The sequence below is a fragment of the Gigantopelta aegis genome, chromosome 10, assembly GCF_016097555.1.
Source record: "Gigantopelta aegis isolate Gae_Host chromosome 10, Gae_host_genome, whole genome shotgun sequence".
NCBI lineage: Eukaryota > Metazoa > Mollusca > Gastropoda > Neomphalida > Peltospiridae > Gigantopelta > Gigantopelta aegis.
Genome location: NC_054708.1, coordinates 3,929,809 through 3,955,426, shown reverse-complemented (window position 1 = coordinate 3,955,426; position 25,618 = coordinate 3,929,809). Strand labels below are relative to the sequence as shown.

Below are 25,618 nucleotides of genomic sequence, written 5' to 3'. Positions count from 1 at the left end.
ATGGACTGGAGGATGTCTCTGACGTACTCGTCGATCACGAATGTCCCACAAGTGTTCAATTGGATTAAGGTCGGGGCTTCTTCGCTGTAAGAAATCCACTACTGCACGCGTTCGATGGGGTCTAGCATTGTTTTCCATAAACTCTGGCCTCGTGGCCAAAGCATGGTTATCGAAGTGAGGGACGACAACGGCTCCCAGGATGTCCCTCTGATATCTTGGCCATTGCGGCATAGGCGGCATTGGTTGCCTCCAGACACGAGTTCTTCCATCTGTCACTTTCATCGGACCAATGAATCTTCCTCCATGACGCAAGATTACCTCTGTAGCGTGCCTAACCAAGCGAAACGTGCTGCTTTGTGCGCTGGTGTCAGAAGGGGACGTTTGAAAGGTCTCCTGGCTAGGTACCAGGCAGTCTTTAGCCGATTCCTTAGGGTCCTCGTGAAATTGGCCCTGTTGAGTTATCGCTCAGTGTCTTCTGGCTGGAAAAGGGGTAACGTCGCACAAGTCTTATCAATGCCCTGTCTTCTCATCGAGATGTTTTGCTAGGCTGTCCTGGACGGTTCCTGTCCTTGGCGTCATTGGTTTGTTGATGTTTTCGTTGGAGTCCATTAATTACAGTATGATTCCGACCCAATTGACGCCCAATTTCCCTGCGTGACAATCTCGCATTATTCATTCCAATAATCTGTCAGTGTGAGGTAGCTTGCTGCACGTGCTATTTGTGTGGGTTCTTGACGGCTGAAGACAGCGAAACGACGGTATGGAACGTGCGAAGGGACATAATGTTTACAGTATTAATATTGCCTGGCTACCACCCATAATAATAATTTGGCGACAATATAAATTGGGTGGCGCTTAATTAATTCCAAGGTGTATATATGGTGGCCCGAAAAACAAACACAGATAAACCTACTGAATATGGAATTAGTTTAAAAGTATAGGAACTGTAACTTTGATATTTCACATCGATTACTGTATGAAAATTTGCAACCTTTAGTGGAACTATGAGGCCCACAGGTGAAATATTGTTAAAATAGCAACAGACTGAAAACTGTAAGTGGAACGAATACGACGCTTACTGTATTTATTTCCCTCCTGTCTGGCGTTCTATTTTTCACTTCCAATTTTATATCTGTTGCTATTTTAACAATAGTTGACTCATGGGCCTAATATTTTTAGCGAATGTGGCAGATAATCCATATAATACTGGGCGTGAAATATCAAAGTCACAGTCCCCATATTTTTTCAATAATTACATACTCTGTCGGGTTATCGTTGTTTTTTTCACGCCACCCGATATACATCTATTTTTTTAAGACTGTTACTCATACTCAGCCGAGTATGACTCTTGGAAATTATCAGTGTCTGTCCTTGTAACGGTTAGTAAAATAGGACACAGATCCATATAAATACATACAGAATGGGTGCGGCTTGCCCGGCCTAACCAACGCCGTCACCAAACCGCAATGTCATCATAATAAACTTTTTACTCAACATCACATGATAGCTGGTAATTTTATTTCCACTCCACATAATACAAACAGTACTTATCAAGCAATCATGTCACGTCCGTCAAACAGATTTGTTTTTACAAAACACATACCGTCAAGCAATTATTTTTACATCTGTCCACCCTGAATACAGCAACATTCACGTGACCGTGTTGTTCAGGTCACCGACATTGTAGTCATACCTCTACCTGTCGGATGATTAGTAGCTCAGCGGTAGAACTTGGCGTCATTCATCTTTGGAGGAAAAGTAGGCCTACATCTAAAAGATACGCGGATCTCTCTGTCGTGGTCTTGACCAAGTTTCTAAATATATACATATATCAGGTTTGAAAAGTTAAAGTTTGTTTTCTGTAACGCGAAACATTTGCTTATTTTGACATATAGTATCTTAAAGGCCGTGGCATGTGCTATTCTGTCTGTGGGATGGTGCATATAAAAGATCCCTTGCTATTAATTGAAAGATGTAGCGGGTTTTCTATTTAAGACTATATGTCAAAATTACCAAATGTTTAACATCCAATAGCCGATGATTAATAAATCAATGTGCTCTAATAGTGTCGTTAAACAACAACAACAATAAAACTTTTAGTCATACCTTTATTAGTCGGGTGGCTAGGAAGTCTGCGGTAGAGCTTGACATAGGAGTATGGGCTCCCATTTTACATGGGGGGTGGGGGTGGGGAGGGGGTTTGTGGGGCTGGGCAGACTTGTTTTTGTCCGAATTTAAAAAAAAAAGGTCAGAACCTGGATAACAACATTTATTCATATTAGCATTGCTGCCAAACAGCTATATAGGGTTACAAACGAATTACTGCGCATATTTACATGGACTACAACTAATATTTATAGTAGAATGATGGAAATACATGGTAAAGAGGTCTCAGGTTAGCACATTTTGCCCGAATATCTCTATCGTTTTTTTTTTTCTCACGAATTTTAGGATTTGCTCCAGCACTAGTGGGACAGTTGAAAAGTATATAACAGAAGTAAGTTGGTTATTAAATACGATACGTTTTAGACATTCTGAGGCTATATCTATCAAATACGATACGTTTCAGACATTCTGAGGCTATATCTATCAAATACGATCCATCACTGACCAAAATGATGGCCGATGCTATTCCATATTTTGAACTTTCGTATACCTTTTCATCTGTTTGGTGAATCTCCTGCACATTTATATTTTCATGTTTTAGATGAAGCAACGGACTTGAGAGTACTCAGGGCGAGTACCACCAGTGGGGCAGGCTATGCTCATATTTCGTGAACACCTGATATCATCACTGTTCTGACAGTGATTCATGAGTGTATCTCATCACAGTTGTATTTATTCCAATGAGCTTTGTCCTTTTATAATTTTGATTTAGTAAACTAGTATGTGAGTGGCATTCCTCTTTCCGAGAAAGGCAAGATGTATATATAGAGAATGGAAGACAGACATACAGGGAGACAGACAGACATACATGGGGACAGACAGACAGACAGACAGGGAGACAGACAGACAGACAGGGGGACAGACAGGGAGACAGGGTTTGCATTCGTTTTATTTTAGCTGTTTGTACTGAGTCTACGGGAAGTTTCTGTGGTATGTCTGTAATAACCTCCTGACATTTCACGGATCGTGTACGCACACATGCACATACGTAAACATACAAATATATACATATAAATACATGCGTGCGTGGATCTATCCATCCATCAATACATACATGCATGCATACATACATGCATATCATCCATATCATCCATCTATCCATCCAAACATACCTACACACATACACATACACATACACATACACACACACACACACACACACACACACACACGCATACATATACACACATACACACACACATACATTCATACATCCAAACATACATGCATACACACATACGGGTCTGCCCACTGTTTCATGCACGTAAGCGGAATCGACCGCGTAGATTGTAAGCCCCATGCATGTGGTTGAGTTAAAGAACATCCTTTTTATGGATGCTTCGATAGCTCAGAGCGCATCGTGGTTAGTCTTGCAATTTGCGAGTGATTCTGTGCCACAGGTTCGAGTCTCAGCAACGGCATGGGACAATGTTTGAGGCCAAAAAGGATTTAATTATCCCCTGCGCCAGTGCGTTAATATCTATGTATGTAATAGTCAACCTCGACATACATACAATATATAGATATTCATACATCAATACATACATACAATATATAGATATTCATACATCAATACATACATACAATATATAGATATTCATACATATGTTTGTACATACAATACATACATCCATAATTCCCCAGTATCATACGTATGTGGCATATCTTCAATAGAGAGGTTTTACTCATGGTCGTGTGAGTGGTAACAAGGAGTAAATAAACACAGCGGTAATCCCGTCTATATTCTCCACCTAAATGGTTCAAAATAGCCTGGTGAATGGCCGTGCTGTGTACCTAGATTCACTGGTTATTTACAATCTGTGTCAGTTTTACATATACGTGTACATGCAATATTCAAAACGACTAAACCACACTTCGTGTTACTACTACCAGTGCAAGTAGTATCGTTTCAAGTATACATATTTCATTTTCTTTCGCCCTTATAATGCTCCATCTTCCGTAAGGATGTAATTTTCTGTGTGAAATAAATGTACAACAGGTATAATTACTATTTAGTCGCAAAATGTATAATGCACAACCGAGAAACACGATGGAACTTTTATAGTGCTTAAAATATATGTTATGGTTATGTTATGTTATGGTTCACTTTTTGTTGTTTTGTTTTTGTTGTTGTTCGTTTGTTTGTTTGTTAGTTGTTGTTAGTTGTTGTTTGTTGTTGTTGTTGTTTGTTGTTGTTTGTTTGTTGTTCTTCTTTGGGGGTTCTGTCTTTGATGTTTGTGTGGGGGTTTTGTTGTTTTTATGGAGGTTGTTTTTTGTTGGGGGGTGGGTTGGGGGGGAATGGTGTTCTTGTTGTTTTTGGTTGTGGGGAGTCTTGTATATTTTGTTTCTGTTTCTGGTGTTTGTTTTTGTGTCAGTTTTGTTTTGTTTTTGAGGTGTTTTGTAGTGGGGGGTTGGGGGGGGGGGGTTTGTAGGGGTATTTGTTTTTAATTGCTCTCTTTGGGGGGGGGGGCGGATTTTGTTGTTATTATTAATTATTATTACTTTTATAATGTTTATTTTTACTTACTTCAGCAGTATATACTAAATATAATTTTGTAATAATCTTCCCTTTCCGGAGAGTATAGAATACAGTATGGGGAAGAGTGTAGTTTTGCAGAAACTAAGATTGTAGTGTTCCGAAACGGTGGTATTATAAAAGATTATGAGAAGTGGTATTACAGTGGTGTTTTGCTTGATAATGTAGACCAGTTCACTTACTTAGGTTTAACTTTTAATTATAATTTTAAATTTACTCCTGCTATTACAATCATCACAGATGAAGGACGGAAAGCCATGTACGCACTTAAAAGAAAATACTAATCATTTAATGTTCAATTTAAGGACTTCTTTATCTCTGTTTAATACGTACATTTCAAATATTTTGTATTACTGTTGTGACATATGGAGATACTATAAAGCTGATTGAATAGAAAAGTTACATTTAGTTTATGTACGGATATTTTAAAAGTTACATTTAGTTCATGTACGGATATTTTAAAAGTTACATTTAGTTCATGTACGGATATTTTAAAAGTTAAAGGCCCCACAACCAGTATTATGGTATATTTTGAACTAGGTAGTTATCCCCTGTCCTATGTACACAAGTATCATATGTTAAAATACTGGTTCAATTTATTAATACGAATACTTGTATATAGCATACTGTATATTGTATATAGCATACTGTATATTGTATATAGCATACTGTATATTGTATATAGCATACTGTATATTGTATATAGCATACTGCCTGTGATGAACTCAGGTCTAAATGTGAAAATGAAAAGGATAATAATTGTATATAGCATACTGCCTGTGATGAACTCAGGTCTAAATGTGAAAAGGATAATAATGTGGCAACTTATATCAAACAATTAGTGTTCTCTGCTGGACCTATTTTTTTTTTACAAAATACATTTTTCACACGTGTGAAGAATCCAGCCGCAATTTTCGTGAAATATGCGTTCACAATGTTTTTACCATTTTTCGCAACTTTCGCAATTTTCACTTCCCACAACAAAAAAACCCCACTAAAAAATGACAAAATGTAACGAAAACACATTTTTCACATTAATCTCAATTAAAGATATATTATCACACCCTCACCTCGGTTATATTCGTGCTTAAAAGTTATATCTAATTAAGGTTCAAGAGCGCTCTCCATGGGACATAAGCCAGCTGCCTAGTCTGATAGCATTATTGTTAGTAGGCTACACAAAACACGCTTCCGCCACATAGGTAATTCTTCTTCTTTATTCTTCTTATTTTTTTAACAAGGCGGAACGTAGTCCAGTGGTAAAGCGCTCGATTTGGGATCGATCCCCGTCGGTGGGCGCATTGCGTTATTTGTCCTTCTGGCAATTGCACGACGACTGGTATATCAAAGGCCGCGTTATGTGCTATCTTGTCTGTACAACGGTGCATATAAAACAAACCCCTTGCTACTAATGGAAATATGTAGCGGGTTTCCTCTCTAAGACTATATGTAAAAATTACCAAATGTCTGACATCGAATAGCTGATGATTCATAAATCAATGTACTTTTAAACTTTTTTAAATAGTAGAATATTTTTAATTAACTTTCCCACAGACGAGTAGCATAAACCATGACTTTTGTTAGGGGGTCAGGCTGATTTTTGCCCGAATTAAACAAAAGTGCCCGAATCTGGATAACAGCATTTATTCATATTAGCATTACTGCCAAACACCTAACGAATTGCCAAGCACTTTTACCTGGATTACACCTAATGTGGGAAGAATGATGGAAATACATCGTGAAAAGTGTTCAGACCAGCTCATTTTGCCCGAATTTTTCTATCTTTATTGCCCGAATTTGAGGATATTCTCCAGGACTGGGGGGGGGATTTGTGTCCCCTGCACCCTCCCCCGTCTCGTACGCTTGTGAAGACAAAGTCTATTTGTACATGTTCCAATTATATCCTCATTTGATTGTAATAATGCTATTTTACACCTTTCATTTGTTTTCCAGTACGTTGTTTATATTTGTAACTGATAAGCAGTTATTGTTCAGTTTCAATAGATCATTAAATTGAGTTGAAAGCACAATATGCAATTTGCTGTCTGATCAATTAATTCTGATAATTGTACGTTTATCGGGGGAGCTAGGGATCGAAAGAATCGATTTCCAGCAGTTGCCCTATTGGGTTTTCATGACCCAAACCCCCAAACAAGCAGGAGTATGTCCATCACCGTGTTCAAATATTTTCAAATACAGTGTGGCTAACTTGGTGTGGTGAAAAATCATACAGATGACATTCCTGTGTTAAACAAGCCGCACTCTTGAACAAACAGTGCTATCAATGTGAGTGAGTCAAACACCGCACGCTGCTTGCGAAATACCGGTGCTCCTGGTTCTCATATAAAGGCGCCGAAATGGCAAGAAGTAGAAACAAGCACGCACGTCATGGGGTAAGTTATTGCTGATTGTTTTATACCTCTATTGAATGACTAATCGTTGTCTTTTCTTTTAGTTTGTCTCATTTTGTGTGGACGGTGTTGTGGGTGGGAACATGGTTTTGTTAACTTTTTCTGTTTACCTTGACCCGTACAATCAACCGCTACACACACAAACACAAGTAGGTCTATAATTTACACTGAGGGGATGCACTCCTCCACACTGTTTATTTGTAACGAATTTTTGTTGGGTAAACCAATATATTTACTAAAGGTGTAACAAATACACATGGTGTAGTGGCGAATATAATACATATCACGACTATGATATGACGAATACGAATACGTATTCATGAATATACAAGTGCAAAGGGTATGTAGAAAAAAAACCCACTGTTTATTTAGACGTAAAACCTGATTACAGGATCAAGTACTTTTTACGAAAAACTCATTCTAGGTGAGGACTACCAACTGCCACGACATAGTTGGCCAACTTTCTGCTCTCACGACTTCTACTGCTGTCCAGTTACCATACGCGTACTAGACAGGGGGGTGGGGTCTGGTTTTGGCCACTTTTCACAATTTTGTTTGTTTTGTTTAACGACACCACTAGAGCACATTGATTAATCAATCATCGGCTATTGGATGTCAAACATTTGGTAAATCGGGCTCGTAGTCATCAGAGGAAACCCGCTACATCTTTCCTAATGTAGCAAGGGATATTTTATATGCACTTACTCACAGACAGGATGGCACATACCACGGCCTTTAATACAGCAGTCGTGGTGCACTGGCTGGGATGAGAAATAGCCCAATGCCCTATTACGCAGAGTGGTTACTCAGTACGATATTATTTTATCAGGTGTTCAATCCTTCTCCTCAGCAAGATATTATTTTATCAGGTGGTCAGTCCTTCTTCTCAGTAAGATATTATTTTATCAGGTGGTCAATTCTTCTCCTCAGTAAGATATTATTTTATGAGGCTGTCAATCCTTATCCTCATAAGATATTATTTTATCAGGTGGTTAATCCTTCTCCTCAGTAAGATATTATTTTATCAGGTGGTCATTCCTTCTCCTCAGTACGATATTATTTTATCAGGTGGTCAGTCCTTCTCCTCAGTACAATATTATTTTATCAGGTGGTCAATCCTTCTCTTCAGTAAGATATTATTTTATGAGGTGATCAATCCTTCTCAGTAAGATATTGTTTTATCAGGTGGTCAGTCCTTCTCCTCAGAAAGATATTATTTTATCAGGTGGTCAATCCTTCTCCTCAGTAAGATATTATTTTATCAGGTGGTCAGTCCTTCTCGTCAGTAAGATAGTATTTTTATCAAGTGGTCAATCCTTCTCCTCAGCAAGATATTATTTTATCAGGTGGTCAATCCTTCTCCTCAGTACGATATTATTTGCATCAGGTGGTCAATCCTTCTCCTCAGTAAGATATTATTTTATCAGGTGGTCAATCCTTGTCCTCAGTACGATATTATTTGTATCAGGTGGTCAATCCTTCTCCTCAGTAAGATATTATTTTATCAGGTGGTCAATCCTTCTTCTCAGTAAGGTATTATTTTATCAGGTGGTCAATCCTTCTCCTCAGAAAGATATTATTTTATGAGGTGGTCAATCCTTCTACAGTAAGATATTATTTTTGAGGTGGTCAATCCTTCTTCTCAGAAAGATATTGTTTTATCAGGTGGTCAGTCCTTCTCAGTATGATATTATTTTTTATCATGTGGTCAATCAACCTCAGTACGATATTATTTTATCAGGTGGTCAGTCCTTCTCCTCAGTACGATATTATTGGCACCAGGTGGTCAATCCTTCTCCTCAGTAAGATATTATTTTATCAGGTGGTCAATCCTTCTCCTCAGTAAGATATTATTTTATGAGGCTGTCAATCCTTATCCTCATAAGATATTATTTTATCAGGTGGTTAATCCTTCTCCTCAGTAAGATATTATTTTATCAGGTGGGCAGTCCTTCTCCTCAGTACAATATTATTTCTACCAGGTGGTCTATCCTTCTCAGTAAGATATTATTTTATCAGGTGGTCATTCCTTCTCCTCAGTACGATATTATTTTATCAGGTGGTCAGTCCTTCTCCTCAGTACAATATTATTTTATCAGGTGGTCAATCCTTCTCTTCAGTAAGATATTATTTTATGAGGTGATCAATCCTTCTCAGTAAGATATTGTTTTATCAGGTGGTCAGTCCTTCTCCTCAGAAAGATATTATTTTATCAGGTGGTCAATCCTTCTCCTCAGTAAGATATTATTTTATCAGGTGGTCAGTCCTTCTCGTCAGTAAGATAGTATTTTTATCAAGTGGTCAATCCTTCTCCTCAGCAAGATATTATTTTATCAGGTGGTCAATCCTTCTCCTCAGTACGATATTATTTGCATCAGGTGGTCAATCCTTCTCCTCAGTAAGATATTATTTTATCAGGTGGTCAATCCTTCTCAGTAAGATATTATTTTATCAGGTGGTCAATCCTTGTCCTCAGTACGATATTATTTGTATCAGGTGGTCAATCCTTCTCCTCAGTAAGATATTATTTTATCAGGTGGTCAATCCTTCTCAGTAAGATATTATTTTATCAGGTGGTCAATCCTTGTCCTCAGTACGATATTATTTGTATCAGGTGGTCAATCCTTCTCCTCAGTAAGATATTATTTTATCAGGTGGTCAATCCTTCTCAGTAAGATATTATTTTATCAGGTGGTCAATCCTTGTCCTCAGTACGATATTATTTGTATCAGGTGGTCAATCCTTCTCCTCAGAAAGATATTATTTTATCAGGTGGTCAATCCTTCTCAGTAAGATATTATTTTATCAGGTGGTCAATCCTTGTCCTCAGTACGATATTATTTGTATCAGGTGGTCAATCCTTCTCCTCAGTAAGATATTATTTTATGAGGTGGTCAATCCTTCTTCTCAGTAAGGTATTATTTTATCAGGTGGTCAATCCTTCTCCTCAGAAAGATATTATTTTATGAGGTGGTCAATCCTTCTACAGTAAGATATTATTTTTGAGGTGGTCAATCCTTCTTCTCAGAAAGATATTGTTTTATCAGGTGGTCAGTCCTTCTCAGTATGATATTATTTTTTATCATGTGGTCAATCAACCTCAGTACGATATTATTTTATCAGGTGGTCAGTCCTTCTCCTCAGTACGATATTATTGGCACCAGGTGGTCAATCCTTCTCCTCAGTAAGATATTATTTTATCAGGTGGTCAATCCTTCTCCTCAGTAAGATATTATTTTATGAGGCTGTCAATCCTTATCCTCATAAGATATTATTTTATCAGGTGGTTAATCCTTCTCCTCAGTAAGATATTATTTTATCAGGTGGGCAGTCCTTCTCCTCAGTACAATATTATTTCTACCAGGTGGTCTATCCTTCTCAGTAAGATATTATTTTATCAGGTGGTCATTCCTTCTCCTCAGTACGATATTATTTTATCAGGTGGTCAGTCCTTCTCCTCAGTACAATATTATTTCTATCAGGTGGTCAATCCTTCTCAGTAAGATATTATTTTATCAGGTGGTCAATCCTTCTCCTCAGTAAGATATTATTTTATGAGGTGATCAATCCTTCTCAGTAAGATATTGTTTTATCAGGTGGTCAGTCCTTCTCCTCAGAAAGATATTATTTTATCAGGTGGTCAATCCTTCTCCTCAGTAAGATATTATTTTATCAGGTGGTCAGTCCTTCTCGTCAGTAAGATAGTATTTTTATCAGGTGGTCAATCCTTCTCCTCAGTAAGATATTATTTTTATCAGGTGGTCAATCCTTCTCCTCAATAAGATATTATTTTATCAGGTGGTTAATCCTCCTTCTCTCACTGCTGACAACAGCCCGAGCTTACCGACATTTCCAAGACGAAATACCTAACGGCGACGAGGTGTACCACCCCTGCAAGCCTAATTTCATCTGGCGAGGTGTCGGACACCGAAACGTCCTTGGCGGCGGCAAACTCAACCCATTTGGAGAGGACTTTAAACAAGCCAAAAAGGTATTTTACACGACACTACGTCGTACTGTTTCGGTCTGTTTGTCTGTATGTATTTCAGTCACATGAACTGTCATGCTAATTTTTGTATTTCGTTTTTTGTGAAAGATGGTCATTCTATAGAATATGAAACGTCATCTTCAAAATACATTTGTTCAGACATTATCATCATCTTAAAATACATGTTGAGTTCTAACAGCTTTGTAAGGTTTCAAGAACACTACTTGGCCAAGAAGAATAAAAGAATGGTGTTTAATTACATTGTAGATATATATAATATTATTTTTGCCATAGACAAATGTTTTAATATTCAACATGATACTGACCGGCCACAGTTATTTAACTCATCAACACCTCATTCCACCAAAACACGACGCATTGTATAGATTTGAATCATACTTTGTAATGTTATTTTAAGGAAAGTAAGGTGTGTCTACGATATCCCAGCACATTACTGAAAGGCCGTGGTGTGTAACTACTCCGTCTATAGAACGAAAGAAAGAAAGAAAGAAACTCAACACATTTTATTTACGGTTATATGGCGTCAGACATATTATGGTTAAGGACCACACATATTTTGAGAGGAAACCCGCTGTCGCCACTACATGGGCTACTCTTTCCGATTAGCAGCAAGGGATCTTTTATTTGCGCTTCCCACAGGCAGGATAGCACAAACCATGGCCTTTGTTGAACCAATTATGGATCACTGGTCGGTGCAAGTGGTTTACACCTACCCATTGAGCCTTGTGGAGCACTCACTCGGGGTTTGGAGTCGGTATCTGGATTAAAACTCCCATGCCTCGACTGGGATCCGAACCCAGTACCTCGACGCCACCGAGGCCGGTCCTCTATAGAACGAATGCTATTCTCTATTGTCAAGGCGTTTTCTCAATGTTCCAATCATATTCTCATCGGGTTATATTCTTGTCCGTGTATTTATGTGGTTGACTGGAGGGGGTTTGGTTGGGAGGGGGGGGGGGGTCGAACCAGACCCAGTCATTGGCGAAGTCAGAGTCTTGGCTCGGGATAGGCGTGCCTGAATCTTAGTTAATAGGGTTCGTATCCCATCTATTTATTTTAATTGCCAATAAGATGCAATTGTACTGTTAATCACTAACTTAAATACGTTTTTCAACCGAACTCTGACATTTTTCTTGCCATATTTAATTCCACGTATCTGTGTGTCTTGTTTTCCAGAAGTGGACGAAGGAACTGTGTCAGAAGGATTCTGATGGTGACGGACTGACGAACGGACAGGAACTTGGCGACCCTGATTGTACATGGCGCGTCGGACAGTTTCCCGCCAGAACTAAGAATATCACTCACCCAGGTTAATACTTTTTTTCATATGTGTTTACCAACAGCTGTTTTGTTAACGGAACATGGACTAGTTCTAACATTTTTACACTGATAATGGACATAATATGTTCTGATTATTTTGTGTTAATATTCGTCGACTCCACTGAGTGGGTGTTTCGATATTGTATGTCCAGTCATCAGCAGTGTGAACAAGCTGTGATACTTAACGTTAATAGTGTCTGATATTGTTTTATCCGGGCATGCAATTAAACCAGAAAAACAATGTTTAGCTTTCTGCCTTAGAAGAGAATAGCCTCTGACGCCAGTTCACGTTTTTAAAAATAATAATAACAGAGTTTAAATATCATAACAAGAAGGGGAGCAACTCTTATTAAACCTCTGTATACAGGCAACACACTACCAGATATGACATTCAGTTCGAAATGCAAGAATACTGTAACTATGGGAGTTGGCCCCCTTTAAACATTGCATAACCTCCTTTTAACATTACATAACCTCATTTTAACATTGCATAACCTCCTTTTAACATTGCACAACCTAACAGAAAATCAGTTTTGAGGCCAACAAAATAAAAGAAAGAAACGGGTCACGCTTTTCAGTACTGGATTGCGATTACCGTTACTTTTAAATACATGTATCAAAGCCCGTGTTCGTTACTACACACACACACACACACACACACACACACACACACACACACACACACACACACACACACACACACACACACACACACACACACACACACACACACATACACACACACACACACACACACACACACACACACATACACATACACATACACATACACATACACATACACATACACACATACACATACACATACACATATACACATACACATACACATACACATACACATACACATACACATACACATACACATACACACATACACATACACACACATAGACACAGACACAGACACACAGACAGACACACAGCCACAGACAGACACACACCTTGTTCATATGGGTCTGGACATGTTGAGAGAAAAATAAGGTTTTAAGTTTTATCAGAAAAATCATAAGAAGATCATGTATATTTACCATATTTGCCTACACATAACAATAACATCTTCCATATCAATAACGATGGATAGTTTTCCTAAGTGTGCAACCCAAAGAAAACTGATTAATTGTTAAATGTATCACACAATTACATTTCCAGGTGTGTGCGATCCATGGGGTGACGCCAAATGTAAAACAAAGAATATCTGGGTTTCCTGTGATGCAGGAGAATTTAAATGTGACGCCATTAAAGATCCAGGTAATTTTTAATGATTTTTTAATTCTCATTGGCCAGCTGGGTAATATGCGTTTCATTTGTAAACATACTGATGGCAAGAAATAATGGATCACACCAACACTAAGAGAAAAGAGCGACTGCATCCACAGTGTCAGGAATAGAAGTTTCCGTGTTACTTTCAGTGTCACAGAACTGACATTCGGTCTCACGTTACTGACATTTAACAACGCTGGTGACTGGAATTTTGTCTACAGTACCGAGCAATGCCGTATTCCTTTCTCTTCAGTCAGGTCTGGTCATAGATTTTAACGTGCACATTCAGGACAAGATGTTGTAGCACACGCCTGTCATGGGCGCAGGTGTCCACTTTCGCCGGCTCCTTCGTCCAGGATATGATTTCTCTGTAACTATACAGAGTTTTGTAACAATCAAACTTTAGCCTTTAAAGGGAAGAAACTCTTGTTGGTGAATTGTGGAAGGTGGTACAAATTAGCCTGAAATGCTCGTTATATACATATAACAGGACAGTTTATGATTGTAATACTAGTATAGTACTTTTTTTCAACCAACGTAGAAGATGAAACGTGATGGAATCATTTTAATACGACTCAATTTTTTTGTTTTCTATTCTAAAATTTAAAAGTACTTATCTGTCAGTTTTCTATTCTCGTAATTTTTGGCCCCGTGTTTCAATTTAACTGTTTATTTTTGGCATTGATCTGTATCATCCATGTTGTTTGTTATAGTCACCGATATAGTCTTTGTGCTGGGGCGTCATTACACATTCATTCATTTTTAATCACTCATTGTTTACTATAATGACAGGGATGGGGCTTTTTTTTCCTTTTCTTTTTTTTCATCCCACTATCCCCTTATCTTTCTCTTTTGAATTCCATTTCATTTCTTCCCAATCTGGCAACTCCTCCTATCTTTCAACTTCTTTTGCTGTCCACCTCCACATCCTAGTCCTTGTCTCTTCAACCGCGACAGGTGCTTGTCTCTTGTGGCTATCCGTGCCACACCCCTACCATTTCACATCAGCTTTGGCTGTGGACTTTAATGGTTGTTAGTCAATTCATATACATGATCTGTAAGTGAGGTCTTTATTTGTGTCAGGGGTTAAGAATATAACGCTGAGGTATCCACCCACCAACGTGCCACCAGTCATAACTACCTACATGTGTATGACCTTTGACCTGCCCCAGGAGGACGACTACCACATCATCGCCACCATGCCCTTGATCAACAACAGCAACGTCATGCACCACATCGTTCTGTACGGGTGCAGGGACGACGGTAAGAACATTTATGCATGCATACACATGTCGCGCACATGTACACACACACGCACGGACACACACACCCCCCCCCCCCCCCCACCACTCACATGTCGAAATAAATGATTTAACATGTCTCCATTATAACAAATTACAATACACAAGATGTTCTCAGTCATGTGAAATACATTCATGTCTTGAAATAAGAATTATATTATAAAAATACATATACAAATATATTACATACCAAGTATGTGACACCAGGGCAAATGGAACTGGTCACACTTAAAAAGGATTGACGTATCTGCATAAAAGAATTACAATAATAAATAACCACGCAGACACGTTATGTTTCATAAAATATATAATAAAATACAACAATCTCTAAAGTGTTCATCACCACAAACATACACTAGCACACATTGCATTCATATTAAATTATGTTTATCACATATTTAGATTTAGATTAATCAAATTACTGAATTAACAAGAATTAATATTACACTGTACAGTTTATAACGTTATACACAAATATATAATAATTACTTGTTATAAAGCATGATTTAGTCAATTACATTTACATTAAAGTATATGTTATTATAGTGTAGCCAAACAATAAATAACCTAACTATAACTAACCTTAAATCTTCCCTGTGGATATCTTCAATAAACTGAGCAAACATGAAGTATTAAGTCCAGAATAGCAAACTATAATGTGGACCACAATACCAGACGTACACCAGTATTTAAGGAAACAGTGAACTGTAATAAGCTATCACTTCAGACAAGAACACTAAAACCACATCAGCTTACACTGTACCCAAGCTGGACACAATAGGACAGGCAAGGTTGTGCAAGGTGTCATACATGCTTGTGCAATTTGTAACAAGCCAAGATACCTAAAAATAGTAATTAACTTGTCATTAAGAATAAAATAATTAAAGGTACACAATCTGTTGTAATTCATTACCTGTTTATGGAAATAAAATAATTAATTACATGAAAACAAATAACACCGATGCATTAATATAAAACAATAATTATATACAAATATCCACAAGTCAATATTATTACACACACCACACACACACGCACACGCACACACACACAAACACACACATATACACATACACGCACATACACATACACACGCATACATACACGCATACACACATATACACACACGCACACACACACATACTCACACACACACGCACATACACCAAGTGTCGCAGTAATACCAATGCTGCGTTCAGCAACACAGTTTAGGGAAGTGTTCGCAAGACTGTTTAAGTGTTTCTAGTTCAGATTCAGTGAAATCGCGAACGTTAGCGTTGCAGTCGCTGAATGGAGAGCAGGGTTTAGTTCAGCCAGCCGTTTGTCGCTATCGCTTGTCGTAGTGTTTTCACGTTACACGTTAAACCGAATGATCGCTGCGGAAACCAGTCACTAGTTTGCAAACGATTATTGAAAATCGGCTGGCTGAACTTAGTTCAGATGTTAGCTCCTAAATAAACAGTGCATAGACTATTGCTAACCGTTCTACTATTTAGAGCACTGACCATGGTTACCAATATATACAGTTACTGGTGTACTGCAACATATTTACAGGGTTTTTTATTATCTCACAAATCTTCCGATGATGGTTCAGAGTAATAATGAATTTCTTCATATTTTCAGTGGTGACTTCCACCAAACCTAATCGGTGCTATATGAGTCAGGCCGGTTGCCAAGAGATTTTGGCGATCTGGACGCTAGGCATGACGGGAGATTGTTTTTACAAAGACGCCGGTTTTCACATTGGAAAAACTGGCACCAAGAAGGCAGCTCTTCAGGTATGGTCATAGATTGATGTAAGGTTGGGTGGGTGAGGCAACAGCAATGGATTCTGGTTTGTTGGGTGGGGGGGGGGGGGGAGGTTTCGAGCACCCATATTTAATTTACTCAGAGAAGAAGGGGATGATAATATGATAATGTATGTGTACAAGTCCTGAAATAAAACCTAGCTAACATGTATGGGACATTGCTGTTAAAGCTGTATTGCTGAGTTTCGTTTGACTACTAAAAGACAGGATATTACGTTTCAATCGTCCTGGAGGGCTACAGTGCTCGTCTCAGGTATAGTGCGCTATAGGATCAGTTCTCCTCAGTGCGCTGGTGTTTATCATTTTCAACCAGTGCCCCGTGACTAATGTACTGTCTTATCGACGGAAGATGGATATAAAAGATATCTCGTTATTTACGTTAGGGGTACTCTTTGTGGTGGCAGAGAGTTTCAACTACGTGCCATCATTTATGTTTTTCATTGCAATATACGTTAACATTATTTTATTTTCTTGGCAGTTTCACTGGACAAATCCCGAGTTGGTAAAGGACTACGTTGACTCTTCCGGTCTGACTCTGTTTTACACCGCAAACCGCCGGAAGTATGACGCTGGTGTGTTTGTGACGGGTAACACGTGGCTGGAGATTCCGCCAGGTAAGGCGAGGGCGGCGGAAACATCCACGTGTACCTCACAGTGCACCAACAGCATCCTCATGGGACCTGTCTACATCACCAGTGCCTTAAACCATATGCATTACCTAGGTAAACAAACAATGACATAAATCAATAATTTAAATAGTGTTGTTTTACTTCATTTGGTGTTCGTCCACATGACCGACGTTTACCCATAATAATAATAATAATAATAGATTTTTATTTCAGATCAGAGATCCATAGAACATATATAAACATCACATACAAAACTGATTACATAATATACAGCAGCTTGTGCCAGCGATTTACACATACAGATTTGACGTACACAGTTGTACAGCGCAGGTGGGCAAGTAGGTCGTTGGAAGTTGTTTCGATTCTGCTCTTCAGCGAATATGCTGTTGAGCGAAGTAAAGCGCCAAAGCATTTTACTCGATGACTGACAAACATCTTGCTGGCACTGTATGGTCGTCGTTGTCCGATCATCTATCGGTATGCATTATTATAACATATGTTAAGATCCTTCATGGTATCCTGTGTAAATTTCACCCATAATGCACCCGCGTACAAATTACTACAATAACTCACAAATAATTGTGTTTTAACAGATTCTGAACATTTTGCAAATCGCCGCAACAACATGTTTGCACGTATACAAATAACCACATTTGTCTATGCTGATCTTTTAATTATTCATGTGTATTATATAATATATTAATGTGCATATTTTAAACTTCCTGCTTATGTGCAGTCTAGAACCGTCTTGTCATAAAGCATTGCTGAATGTGTATTTACAGGTTGTGTGTCCTGTCAAGTCATATAGCACTGCTCACTGTGTATTTGCAGGTCTTGTGTCCTGTCAAGTCATAAAGCACTGCTCACTGTGTATTTACAGGTCATGTGTCCTGTCTAGACATAAAGCACTGCTCACTGTGTATTTGCAGGTCATGTGTCCTGTCTAGTCATAAAGCACTGCTCACTGTGTATTTACAGGTCATGTGTCCTGTCTAGTCATAAAGCACTGCTCACTGTGTATTTGCAGGTCATGTGTCCTGTCAAATCATAAAGCACTGCTCACTGTGTATTTGCAGGTCATGTGTCCTGTCAAGTCATAAAGCACTGCTCACTGTGTATTTGCAGGTCGTGTGTGTCCTGTCAAGTCATAAAGCACTGCTCACTGTGTATTTGCAGGTCATGTGTCCTGTCTAGACATAAAGCACTGCTCACTGTGTATTTGCAGGTCATGTGTCCTGTCAAGTCATAAAGCAGGTCATGTGTCCTGTCAAGTCATAAAGCAGGTCATGTGTCCTGTCAAGTCATAAAGCACTGCTCACTGTGTATTTACAGGTCATGTGTCCTGTCAAGTCATAAAGCACTGCTCACTGTGTATTTGCAGGTTTTGTGTCCTGTCAAGTCATAAAACACTGCTCACTGTGTATTTGCAGGTTTTGTGTCCTGTCAAGTCATAAAGCACTGCTCACTGTGTATTTACAGGTTTTGTGTCCTGTCAAGTCATAAAGCACTGCTCACTGTGTATTTGCAGGTTTTGTCTCCGGACTAGTTATAAAGCACTGCTCACTGTGTATTTGCAGGTTTTGTGTCCTGTCAAGTCATAAAGCACTGGTCACTGTGTATTTGCAGGTTTTGTGTCCTGTCAAGTCATAAAGCACTGCTCACTGTGTATTTGCAGGTTTTGTGTTCTGTCAAGTCATAAAGTATTGCTCACTGTGTATTTGCAGCTTTTGACTCAGGACTAGTCATAAAGTACTGCTGACTGTGTATTTGCAGCTTTTGTGTCCTGTCAAGTCATAAAGTACTGCTCACTGTGTATTTGCAGCTTTTGTCTCCGGACTAGTCATAAAGTACTGCTCACTGTGTATTTGCAGCTTTTGTGTCCTGTCAAGTCATAAAGTACTGCTGACTGTGTATTTGCAGCTTTTGTCTCCGGACTAGTCATAAAGTACTGCTGACTGTATATTTGCAGGTTTTGAGCAGAATGTCGAGCTGTACAGAGATGGAAACAAGGTGACCGATCTGGCATACGACCCTGTTTACAGCTACGACACACCAATCGTACACGTGTGAGGATTTCATTTATAATAGTTTTAAAGTGGATTTGGTTCCAAGAAATTAAATAGAGTAAAGGCACTACGTCATAATTGTAACCGGGTCTACGATTTGCCATAGTATTTTTCTCTCCAGAATGAGAAGAGAAACGTGCAGCCGCGTAGCCTACTCTTAACCAGTATCTGCAAGGGCTATTTTATATACACTTTTCCACGTCCTTTGATATAGCAGATGGGTAACATCCAATGGGTTGACCCAGTGGAATCGATCCTATAGCCGATCACACGTTATGTCCAGCCCCAGTTTTAACACATCTAAAACTGGATTTGGAATGTAATATTTCCAGAAACTGTTTTGAATCGTAGAATATAAATAATGCGAGATGGAAAATATCTGATATGTGGCAGGAGCCTACAGTATAATATGAATGTAAGGAATCCGAGCACATAGTTTAACCAGTGGCTGGTGTTAAACATAGGAAACTAGCAGAGTAGACACCCACAGCCGTCCTCTTATGTACTCTTTCCACTTAGGAGTGACGGGAATAACCCGTGTGAAGTCGCAACATTTATGCCGATTACGAATTTTCCATTAACATATTCAGTATCGAATCTCTGCACAAGACATAATCCAAAAGATGTTAAAATGGAGTCGTGATGGTTTGCAGCCATGACTCACTAGCAGATGATTTGTCTATAAAAGAAGAACTGGTCTTCACCCCGATATTGGGTTCCCACGCCATCTGCATGAGGACTGTCACTTTGTAACGCGCTAGTAGAAGTCTAAAATAACTGAAAGCGTTCACAGACTAATCTGTTTACAGGTACCATGACCCCATTGAGATTCGACCCGGAGACCACCTGAAGACGACGTGCGTGTTCCGCTCCCTGTCCAAGAAGCAGACGACATACTACGGCGAAGGCTCTTATGACGAGATGTGCTACGGCATCTTTCAGGTGTACCCGAGACAGAACATCGCCGGCAGCTGCACGACGTGGCGCAACGTCTCCCTCTGCAACTTCCCCACCGTCTACAGCGAGTGCATGGCCGACAAGGCAGACATCATCAACATGTGCAACTTCGAGGACAACTTCAACGACTGTCTGGTGCGGGCGGTCTTCAATCTGTCCAATCCGGACATGAAGGAGATTCACAGAAAGGTATTTTCTAATGTATGAGTCGTACTTAGAGTGCGCGTTAACAAAAATATAGTGTTTGTACAATCGACTACAAAATGGCTGTACCAAGGCTAAAAGGACTAAAACATGAACATTTATTATACGGCATAGCAAACGTATTTCTCAGATACAGTTTTCACTAGTTTGTTTCAAGATAGCAGAGGCATGTCTTAGTTTACGTTTTACTTTTTCTTTCTAGATAGTAGAGTTATCTCTCAGGTGTAACTTTTACTTTTCTCCACTTGCACTCATGACTGAAATAAATTGATTGCTTATAGATTATATGAAAATTCAAGATATTTTTGTTATGCCTCACAGGTGATGGAAAACTGTAACTCCTACGGTTCGTGTCGGCCAGAATGTCCGGCCGCGCTCGATGAGGTCCGGAAACACCCGTGTCTCCATGGCGACCTGAGTGAATACATTCTGTACCACATGTCACAGTCACAGAACGTGGAGCTGGCTAAGTTCGCCCATGCTGCGGCCTCCTGCGATCGCCTACCGCCACCGCTGCCAGACAGACCCACCCCGAACAATGGCGATAACGTGGCCATGTCACTTTGGGCAGCAATATGCTCTGCAGTGATGGTTTTTCTGGCGAAATAGTTTTGATGTTCACACAAAGGATAAATATATTTTCTGAATAACTGTTTTTCTTTTTTTTTTCCCCTTTTTTTTTTTTTTTTTTGAGTATCAGAAATGTTTAGTCCCTGGAGCGGCATGGCAGTCCATTCTAAATTATTGTTTAAAAATGTTGTTACTCTTGTTTTCAACCATAACTTGTCATTCATTTCATTTCAACTTACTTTCGTGTTTGTATCCAATTAAAGTTAAAGCACGCTGTCCTGGGCACACACCTCAGCTATTAGTTCAGTAGCTGAGCGACATATTTGGATGATATGGGGACAGACCGGATAAAAACACAAAATTTTGTTTTACTGTTTCTGTAGGTCCTATGATTAGATTTTTCCTATGAGCCAACTGGTTGGGACAAATTATATCTTGATTTCAAGATGGCCACCATTTATGAGATGATTTTGTCAATATTTTGAATTCTATATGTTCTCAGACCACAATTCAAACTGCTGTATCTATGTTTAATTAATGTGTGTGATTTATCTGTGATATATCTCATAAACTGTATCTTGATTTCAAGATGGCCGTCATTTACGAGACAGTTTTGTCAATATATTGAGTTCTAAATGCTCTCATACCACAATTCAAACTGCTATATCCATATTTTATTAATGTGTGTGATGTATCCGTGATATATCTCACAAACTGTATCTTGATTTCAAGATGGCCGCCATTTACGAGACGGTTTTGTCATTATATTGAGTTCTAAATACTCTTAGACCACAATTCAAACTGCTATATCCATGTTTTATTAATATATGTGATGTATCTGTGATATAATTTGTCCCAAAGCACTGACAGGTTGGCTCACAGGAAAAAAATCTAATCATAGGACATATTGAAACAGTAAAAAAAAATGGGGCCTTTATCCGCTTTGTCCCTATATCAGGGCTGTCTGTCCAGGACGAACAGTTAGTGGTTAATTATACCTACCCATTGAGTCATTAAATCTCGCTCTGTGCGGGAAACGGTAATGGGCTGCGTGCCCAGTACCTACCAGCCTTATGTCCGATGGCTTAACCATCGGACAATCGAGGCCGGTCATAGCTTCTCAATCTTTCCCATTCCATTTTCCGCTTTATAAACTTTTAGAATCGGACGTTCCCAACATCTACTAGCATCATTTTGACCATACTCAGAATTTGCAACTGTTAGTATGGATACTGTTACAGTAAAATACCCTAGTGTAGATTAATACAATTTGTCATCAACTGTAATTTGGCAACGCTTATATTGCTTTCTTATTGACAAAAGTATGCAATAGATCTGTATAACCGCAAACTTCTAAACCCCACTTCTCTGAGCCAGCGTCATGCAAGGTTACTCGGAGGCGTGGATCAAGTCCGTTACCGCATAAACGTAATCATGGTATGCTTGTGGCAATTAATTTCAATTCAGTCGCACTCGGGACTATCGGTTGTCAGTCAAACCATCGAATGTGTGCAAATAACAATGTATCTGAGCAACAAAAACGTAATACATGGCCGTATCTGAACAATGCAGAGTCGAATGGGGCATTTGACAAAATAATCATCGATTCTATAAATCTATCTACTGCCTCGTCTATAGCAGGACATTATCTCTGTCCCGAGTCAGACCCCCGATCCTATCGGACGCCGGACTCGGGATAGGCGTGTTCGAAACCCTAGTGGTATATGGACACGTTAAACCAGTTACTAAGCTAAACTATAGGAGGACAGCCACTCCCGATGGGATCCTTTACTGGGCATTTCATCCCTCTTGCACTGTCATAGAGAGGACTGCCACTCCCGATGGGACCCTTTACTGGGCGTTTCATCCCTCTTGCACTGTCATAGAGAGGACTGCCACTCCCGATGGGATCCTTTACTGGGCGTTTCATCCCTCTTGCACTGTCATGGAGAGGACTGCCACTCCCGATGGGATCTTTTACTGGGCGTTTCACCCTCTTGCACTGTCATAGAGAGGACAGCGACTCCCGATGGGATCCTTTACTGGGCGTTTCATCCCTCTTGCACTGTCATGGAGAGGACTGCCACTCCCGATGGGATCCTTTACTGGGCGTTTCATCCCTCTTGCACTGTCATAGAGAGGACTGCCACTCACAGACTAGTAGATCATTCGTACGTTTATGTGGTCACTTTTAATTTACTGCCACATTTTAGTCTAATATGAAAAACCTTACAATTTATGCGGTGTACAGAAATTCGTTCCCACTAATATTGCTGAGGACTTTTTATTTGGAATTCAAAGATTATATCTTTAGCCAAAACATCAGTTGCTTGTACCTCTCTACCCTGAGATGGCAAAACCTAGGAGGTCATGTTTGAAACATTTTGAGTAATCGAGGAAAGCCAATATCAGCACGGGATTAAGATACTGCTTAAAAAATTTAAAGTTTGTTTTGTTTTACGACGCCACTAGCAAGGGATCTTTCATATTCGTCATCCCACAGACGGGATAGCACATACCACGGCGTTTGATACACCAGTCGTGGCGCTCTGGCTCTGCTTATCGTGTCTTGTGTATATTATCATTCCATCATTTGATTAATAATGCATCATTAAAAGTAGGGAACGTATCTGGTAAATCAGTTTTCACCAAACTTGCACTTGCTAGGTATTGTCAACATAGGGTAGCCTAGCGGATAACGGCTTCGACCCTTCGTCGCATCCCTCCCGTAAGTCGTGTGATCAGCTGACGGGACAACTCGCAGTGTAAAGCTGCATCCAGTTCTACCAGTCTGTACAGATGGGTCTAATGCCTGTATGCGACGCACAAGGATGTTTCCAGTTTTGAGAGCTGGACTTCTGTCAGGTCGTGGCAGAATAGTGACCCAAACCACTAAAACACAGTGATTATTAAAGGGACACACCCTAGTTACGGCTAGTTGTTAACCATTACGGCGTTGTTTTTCGCTATTAAACCCATTTTTTCACAAATAAAATTGCACTTTACTTACCGTTTATTATTTAGAATATACATTTCCATTCACCTGAAGTGTTTTTTGGTAATCCTGGTAATCCTGGTGTTTGTAATACCACAAAATGCATTTTTCCTATTTCTGAAAAACGGGCGCACGTTTGAGAAAAAACCGTTGAGCAGACGGGATATTTCCATTTCAATGTCACAGACGTTGGTATACCACGTGACCGTTATCATTTTGGTTCGGTTTGTTTTCTCGTGCACGGTTCGCGCAATCAACATCATTTGTTGTTGTTCATTTGTGAGATTTTTCTTCACAGTTCGTGAACATTTTCAGTAACAATAAAGTTCAGACAAGTAAGTATCTCAATATAAAACGTTACAAACCCTTAAAACCAATAATTTTGCTAAGTCCTACGATATCTGGAGAGGGGATACAACCAGGACAGAGCAGTTGGAACATGTCCAGGAGAGGTGAAAAGAACGCACCCGAAGTCTGTGAAATTTGTCGTGACGTAGGCATTGTTGTGCTTCGAGCGACATCTACCGGTGACATCAGAATACAAACTTTCAAAATTATTTCAAGCAATTGGGACATGGGGATTCCCATGTTATTTATCGATATAAAACCTGCTTTTTCACTCCATTTGATAAAAACGTGATCTAAGTGTGTTACAGGTTTGTAGATTAACCAAATTATAATTTATTTTCGCTGGATGGAACTGGGGTGTGCGGCTTTAACAATCAATCACCGGCTATTGGATGTCAACCATTTGGTCATTCTTACGTGTAGTCTCCAGACAAATCAGTAACATAGTTTTCTGTTAGCAGCAAGGGGTCACTGATACGCACTTTGCCACAGACGGGACAGATGATATGATATTTGATACACCAGTCGCCGGACACTGGTTGGGACGGGGAATATGCAATTGTTCCACAGAGGGACGTCGATCCTAAGGTCCAAGCACCTCGGGTGAGCGTTCTACCCAATTAACTAGATCCGCTCCTCGGTAGTAGAATGGTCGTAACATGCATCACCCGTGCCAACCAATGTTAAAGTTTGTTTGGTTGCTTTAACGACACACTGCACTACTAAAGCACAATATTTATTAATCAGGGGCTATTGGATTTCAAACATTTGGTAATGGTTTACATAAAATCTTAGAGAGGAAACCCGCTAAATGTTTTCCATTAGTAGCAAGGATCTTTTATATACACCATCCCACAGACAGGATAGCACATACCATGGCCTTTAATATACCAGCCATGGTGCACTGGGAAGAAATAGCTCAATGGGTCTGCCAATGGGGATCGATCACAGACCAACCGCGCATCAAGCGATCGCTTTACCACTGGGCTACGTGCCGCCCCATTCGTCCCAGCC

General features: G+C 39.5%; 1 protein-coding gene across 1 annotated transcript; it reads left to right on the top strand.

Moving 5' to 3' along the window:
- On the top strand, positions 1 to 21,501 carry LOC121382863. The gene is made up of 10 exons (XM_041512493.1): positions 1 to 86; positions 10,912 to 11,104; positions 12,299 to 12,431; positions 13,616 to 13,714; positions 14,810 to 14,989; positions 16,651 to 16,805; positions 17,314 to 17,557; positions 19,434 to 19,530; positions 20,340 to 20,676; positions 21,013 to 21,501. Exons 1-10 carry the CDS (start codon positions 1 to 3, stop codon positions 21,298 to 21,300), a joined length of 1,812 nt encoding a protein of 603 aa, XP_041368427.1. The 3' UTR covers positions 21,301 to 21,501.
- The last annotated feature ends 4,117 nt before the right edge of the window (positions 21,502 to 25,618 follow it).